The sequence below is a fragment of the Blennius ocellaris genome (assembly GCF_963422515.1).
Source record: "Blennius ocellaris genome assembly, chromosome: 11".
NCBI lineage: Eukaryota > Metazoa > Chordata > Actinopteri > Blenniiformes > Blenniidae > Blennius > Blennius ocellaris.
The window spans coordinates 18849235-18856024 of record NC_137660.1 but is presented as its reverse complement, the minus strand read 5'-3'; the positions used below and the strand labels follow the sequence as shown (position 1 = coordinate 18856024).

Genomic DNA, 6790 nt, shown 5'->3' with positions numbered 1-6790 from the left:
TTTTCCACGAGCTGTCCATAAACCACACAGCACAGCACATCAATCAATAGATGTCTGCTGAAAGTAATGTACAGTGTCTATCAACGTGTAATAAAAAGGTACTTCAGATGTGCTTTCAGGACAGATCGTCACACATCATGTCACTATAAAACAGGATTTCACTTGGTTGACAGCTCTGTCATGTGTGTACCAGTGTGTGAACAAACCAGAGTGCAGGTGCCTTCGCCTCAATTTAACACATCAATCTCAATATATAAATCACAAAAAGCCTCATAATCTAATGTGACATATAAGTAATGTATTCAGTTATTCTAATAAAAACACATTTCTGGTCATTTTTCAATATTCTTCTGTAATTATTTCAGACATAAGTAGTAAATTTATAGAAATAATGTTCTAAAATCAGGTGAGGAAAAATCAACTACATTTGAAGGATTGAGGATGTTTAAAAAATGTGACATTAGAGACACAGTTGCAAAAGAAAATAATCATCATGATCATGAACGGTGTGTTCAACATGGTTTGAAATGCATTTGACTGCTGAAGCTGAAGAGGAACAAAGACATTAAGTCCCAATATGAGAAAGTACAAATTTGCTCTGTACTTTGAACCTTGACTGTGCTCACCGCTGGAGGGCCGATCATGGTGACTGTGTGCACTTTTGAGTGTGTATTTGGAAAGCTGCTGAGCAGTGCAGCACTGCAGGGGGTCCTTAAAGCTCTGCGGGAGAGCTTAACAAAGGCAAAAGGGCAGCCGTGAAGGAATAGTTGGCATTTTTCAACAGTTAACACATTTTTGTTTAATAATCAGTTTAAGGAAAACTCATTGAGCCCCTTAGTTTGTTTTACAGTCCCACACATTCCAGACCCCTGGTGCAAATCCACAGAAATCCAAAATCATTGTTGCAAAGTCTAATTTACCACAAGGAAAAATAAAGGGAACATAAAGTTCCCAGTCTTTGTTAAGTTACCTTTTTTTTTCCTTTTTCTTTTTTTAAATAAAGAAATAATATAAAATAAATGAGCAGCAATGAGTCAGCACCATAGAAAAGCCAAAGGCAATATATTCAAATACTTGTTTGCCCACAGACAATGCAAATCATCTTTGTACCAATATAAACTTGTGAGAACTTTAGATTTTTTTTAAATTTATTTTAGATACACTTGAACTGGCCTTCAGCTTTATTACTTTCTTTGCAAGGTACCTGAACCTGCTGACCTCTGATCACATCCAACGCTGCTTGTATTTAATAGGGTTAAAGGAAACAACACTGAGATACTGCGCTGATCGCTTCATGTCCATTGGAAGCATCCCGGCAGGCGCCTGCTGAAGAAGAGTCCGAAAAGGAGCATGTATGAATAAACAATGAATAAATAATATTGTGTGATTTTAAATCATTGCCATTGATTTGCTTCAGTGGCCAACATATTTTATTTGAGAAAGTCACAAGTCACCACATACTTTGTTGATGCTTCACAGACCTCCCCAGAGGTAGCCGTCTGACTTTAATTGTTCATTTAAGGTTGACTAGTTTAGTTACAGTTTAACTAAATTCCTAAAGGGAGCACAGTACACCTTTCTGTTGCTCAAACATGCAGGGGAAAATGTTGATATCAGTATCAGGGATGGGCAAAAACGTATCATAATTATAATTTGGATTTCAAATGGATCTCAGTTCTCGGTCCTTTCACAATAATGTATATTACATGTATAAACAGTTTTACTCCACATCAAGCTATGGGATCCAATGAAGTAAATTGGATGTGCAGAGAATTGACAAAAGGCTGTGCAAAACCTTAAAACAATACAGACCATATATTTGAGAAGTGTGTGATTCAAGGCAGAGGGATGACCATCTGCTCTACTTGAATTGTTATAACCACTATGAAATCTCCTGTGTGGTAATTTGAGGTACTTCACAGCAGACCAGAGCAGACAGTGTAAAATTAATGTATTTAAAATCAACGTAAATCACCTTTCACACATTGAGAGTGAAACTGGCTTTGAGTATTATCTCCACAAGTTAAAAAATTAAAAAAAATAAAACCTCGTGATCATATTGAACCGCACCGATAAGTGTACATTTTACGATATTTACCCTGAAAGCCCTTTTGATTTGCACCAAGATACTTGTAGTTGGATAAAAAAGTACAGTGTGTTCTTTTGAGTTTGTTTGAGTATCATTTGTGGCAAGTGAGAGTGAAAAAAAAAGAAGAAGAAAAACCTTTCAAATACTAAATTCATTATGCTCAAGCAATAGTGTAATTAAGTGTCCGTGCACTGCCATTAAAAGCATCTTTTCGTGCACTTTTATAATTCTCTCGAAATGTTCATTCCTCTCCACTGTGGCGGCACATTATTTTTGCTCCAGTGAAGCTGAAAGCAGGTCTCACAGGTGAGACATCTTTGCCAGTCCGCTGTCTGCTCCGACCCCTGTGGTGAAGACGTGCAGGGTTCACAGGCTCTGACAAGTGGGGGCCCGACTGCCCCAGTCCTGCTTTGTTAACCCCTGCCTTGTTCCTGCAAGATTCTTTATGCACAAGAATGGGAAAGGAGGGCGAACGGCACCAGCTTACTTGCCATTTGCCCTCCTTTGCTGCTGCCCTATTAAGCCACGAAGATGGACATCTTCCCCTGCAAGTGACAGCAGAGGCTGAAGGAGGGGAAAGAGGGGAAGAGCAGCAGACGCTTCTGCTGCTAATCTCTGGAGGTCAGACCAAGTTTAGTGGAGCAGACCAGAAACAAATTGGACATATATATATATATTTATTATCAAGGAGAAATTGGCTCCTGGTTGCAGATTGGGAATTATAGACCTTCAATACCAACGAGAATGGCTGTAAAATCTTTGTAAAATTTAGGTTTACGAAAAGATTGTAGAAAAAGTTTAAGACCTTTTTCACAATGACACAATCTGTGTCTGCTCTTCTTTTTACTCTTTAGGATATAAACATTTTCAGTCCCCTCCAGAAGCCACTTTTTCTCATTTGGTATATATTTCCACAAAGTTGTTCACATGAGGAGGCAACTCAAAACTGCATAAATTCAACCACTGCCGGGTCATGTTGCACTGCACCATTACTCCACCACAGTCCTTGCTAAGCACCATCATATCCATTTTACTCCCACTTTAGGGGGTAGAAGGTGAATATATAACACGATGGAACTCTGATGTCATGTGGAGCCACAATCTAATAAAGAAGAAATGCAAAGTGAACAATATGAAGGACTAAAAAACATAAACAAAAAAACTGAAGTGTCAGAATTTCCTGTTAAAATATTCTCTCAATGGGTCCTCAGAATACTTTATTTATCACACGTACACTGAAGGTACGAGACAATTTGTTCTCTACGTTGAACCGATCCGTAGAGAGTAGTGGGCAGCTACTGTGCTGCGCCTGGGCAGCGGTCGAGGGGTCGGGGCATCTCGCTTCGATCACAAGCTTGCTTCTGTAATCTCCAGGCCTCCACTGTACCAGACAATATCGAGTACAGCTGTTCCACTAAAAATTGCTCTCAGTATGACTGACGAGACTGCATCAGTCAAGTCACTACATAAAACAGGCCAAACATTAAGCCCCCTCCCCTCTTGATGCTGGTTTTAACAGAGCAGCAAGGAGGTTTTTGATCACCGGGATCTTTTCATCAGCGTTTCAGTTTTGTCAGCATTTATCTGACGGTCATTTGAAGAAAGCGCTTGGATGAAACAGTGAAGGATAATGAATGAATCTCTAGATTCCACTTGATTTCAACTGTCACCCCTCAACGTCACTCTTTTTCTGACCGTTTTAGCTTCACTGAATGGGATTTAACACCTGATCAGCATTTCTTATGAGTAGAGCGGGGTTGCTCACAAGACAATTGATACATTTGCATTTCAATTTAATGAAGAAAAAAAAAAAAAGCACAAGGCAACTCTTTTTACACACATTCTTTATTTAAAACATTGCAGACCATAAAAATTGAAAACAGGTGATTAGAACTCACAGTTGAAGCTTCACAGATATAAGAAATCATAAATATAAAAATCCGTCTCCTTTCTTACATATAAAATCTCCACTTGAATAAATATAAATACGACTTCTACTTTGAAGGATTGCATTGAAGTTCAAGCAGGAACTTTTTTCAGTCCCCCTCTTTCCAGGGACGCAAGAGTTTTATTTGCGGTTTGAAGAACTTTCGGTTCATTTTCTTTGGCAAAAGCATCATAAATAAAAGGCACATTCAAGTTGTGCATAGAATCGTTTCCAATCCAAACCCACTTCTGGAACAACCTGTCCGGTTTATACAGCACAAACATGGACATGATGCAACTTTGCTACACACTATAAAATACAAAACGTTGAGGGTCTCTTCAAGGACATGTTGATGTAATTTGTGCAACGTGAAGTGCAGGAAACACAAGTAAACCTCTTTGGCACTGTTGTATGGCCATGTTTTCTGAATCCCGGTGGCATTTTTCCACCTCAAGAGCTTTTCACACTTGAAAGCATCTCCCGTCTCTGCAGTGTCTTGTCCTCTGAGGTCTTTTTATCGTTGGTACAGTGATGTGACACATCGGGGAACATGTTACCGACAGGCTGTAATATCCGTCCACTCAAATACGCACTACGCCATGACCTCCGTAATTCACTGACAAAGTCCGTCCTCTCCCGTCACTCTCTATCTCGAGCTAGAATGAGTCTGTCCGTCTCCTGGCAAACACAGCGGACATGCTTTTCACGATGCCTTTGAACCCCAGAGGCCTCTTTGCTGTCAGCTTGGCGTCCCTCATCCTGGTCACCAGGCCGTGAAACACCATGAGCACGCTGTGGTAGTTCTCAGCTGCCGAGACCTCGTAGAAGTGGCAGTCCGTGTTGAGAGCCAGCAGCCGGCCCTCCTCACTGAGCACGGTCCGCCTGTGGTGCAGATCGCGTTTGTTTCCCACAATGACGATGGGCGTCTTGTCGGCGCCCAGGCAGTCCTTGGTGGATTTGATGGTGTGAATGAGCCTGCTGACGCTGTTGAAACTGGCTCTGTCGCAGATGCTGTAGACCAGAACATAGCCGTCCGCCCACCGGACCTTCTTGTCAAAGAGCGGCGCCTCCGCGGTACAATCCTGCAATGGGACACGGGTTAGTAAAACAACAACCAGTGAGGGAGCGTCATGAAGTAAATGACAGGATTTGGTGTCTATATACATCTGTTTACTCCTAGCCTTGGATGCTTGTACATTTATAAACTTCAAGAAGGCAGGAAAATAAACTTTGAGTACATATGCCAGGATTTAAAGCTTTTGTAAAACGACCGCCCCACAAGAGTAGTAACATGACCGCCTCCGGACCATGAGAAACACATAATAATAATCAAGAACGACCAAATACTAAAACTTTAACTCATATTGGATGAAGTAGCAGAAGTTCTCAACCATTACAGAGTTTCTGAAAAATCCTCACATCCTACCTGAATCAAAGAATAATAAGAAATATATAAATCCAGTAAATCTAGTCATAAAAGGTTAACTCTCCGCTTTGACATAAATAGATCATGTGATCTTCTAGATCTGTGTTCTTACCCCAGAATAAGGAGAATCCCAGATATTCAGTGTTATCTCTCTGGCATCTGATATAAAACTGTGGCTGTAGATGGATTCTGCAAGGAAAGAAAAGGAAAAGTTCAGCAAAAGTTTTTTGTCATTTAAAAAAAATTCATAAATAAAAGCTGTCTTGCATGAACAAACAGGAGTCTTACCAATGTCCCCATACTCTCCAATGAATCTCCTCGTTAACAGGCGCACAGTCAGAGCTGGAAAACAACAAGCTTTAATGGACCGTGTTCAACAGGGAGTGTAGATTTTCAATCTGTCCGAGCAGAAACAGAACATGCTCACCTGATTTCCCGACACTCTCTGTGCCCAGAACCACAATGTTGGCTTCCATGTTCAGAGTGTGAGCTCCATGTGAGGCTGCTGTGCTGCTGCTGCTGCTGCAGGCTGGGGACAGTTATTATAGCACTGACAGGCAGGTGGGCGGGGGAAACAATCATTTAATGCTGATTCCCTCACGTGGCTTCAGAAGAAGAAAAGAAAGATCCCTTATGACATGCTCATGACCCTCCCCTTTTTTATTTGTGTGTTTGTTTGTTTGTGTGTTTGTTTGTTTGTTTGTTTGTTTGTTTGTTTGTTTGTTTGTGTGTTTGTTTGTTTGTTTGTTTGTTTGTTTGTTTGTTTGTTTGTTTGTTTGTTTGCGTTAAATAAGACTTTCATTCAGTTCAAGGAGTCTGGCTCAAATAATCTCGGTTCCTTTTTTTTTTTTTTTAAGAGTCTGGGTTCAGTTCTTGTGTTGTTTAGAGACATAAAGTCAAATGAAGCAAATACATCGAATAAAGGCAATTAAGAACCTTTTAAATTAATTTTAAATGATTAAGATTATAAAATTGATTTTTGGTGTCTAATTTTAAATAAGTGAGTGTGTCAGCAGTGGGTTTGTTCCATTTGATACGTGTCAGATTCACTTTGTTTGCTTCTGACTCTGGAAATACTTTGAAAACCTCATCCAGAGGACTAACCCTAACCCTAACCCAACGTAGGTTAAAAAGTGAAAAGTGTATTTTAAAGAGTCCAAGTCTTGGAAAATACTCGAAAAATACATTAAAAAGAAAAAAATGGCACATTTTGTATTTGCAGTGCAGTTTAAAGAGTTATGGTCCAGTAGAATAAGTCTTGTTCTTTTTGAAAGAATTCAGTTTTGGCTTTAATAATCCACCAACAGTTTGAAGAGTAAATCATCTACTTCCAAGGGTACGGAGTCAG

At 40.0% G+C, this 6790-nt stretch overlaps 1 protein-coding gene across 1 annotated transcript; it reads right to left on the bottom strand.

The window, feature by feature from the left end:
- Nucleotides 1–4222: 4222 nt before the first annotated feature.
- On the bottom strand, nucleotides 4223–5918 carry LOC308136239 (ras-related and estrogen-regulated growth inhibitor-like protein; the record flags this gene model as incomplete). The annotated part of the gene is made up of 4 exons (XM_080504496.1): nucleotides 4223–5098; nucleotides 5555–5631; nucleotides 5731–5784; nucleotides 5870–5918. 4 exons carry the CDS (start codon nucleotides 5916–5918, stop codon nucleotides 4673–4675), a joined length of 606 nt encoding a protein of 201 aa, XP_080360622.1. The 3' UTR covers nucleotides 4223–4672.
- Between the last annotated feature and the right edge of the window lie 872 nt (nucleotides 5919–6790).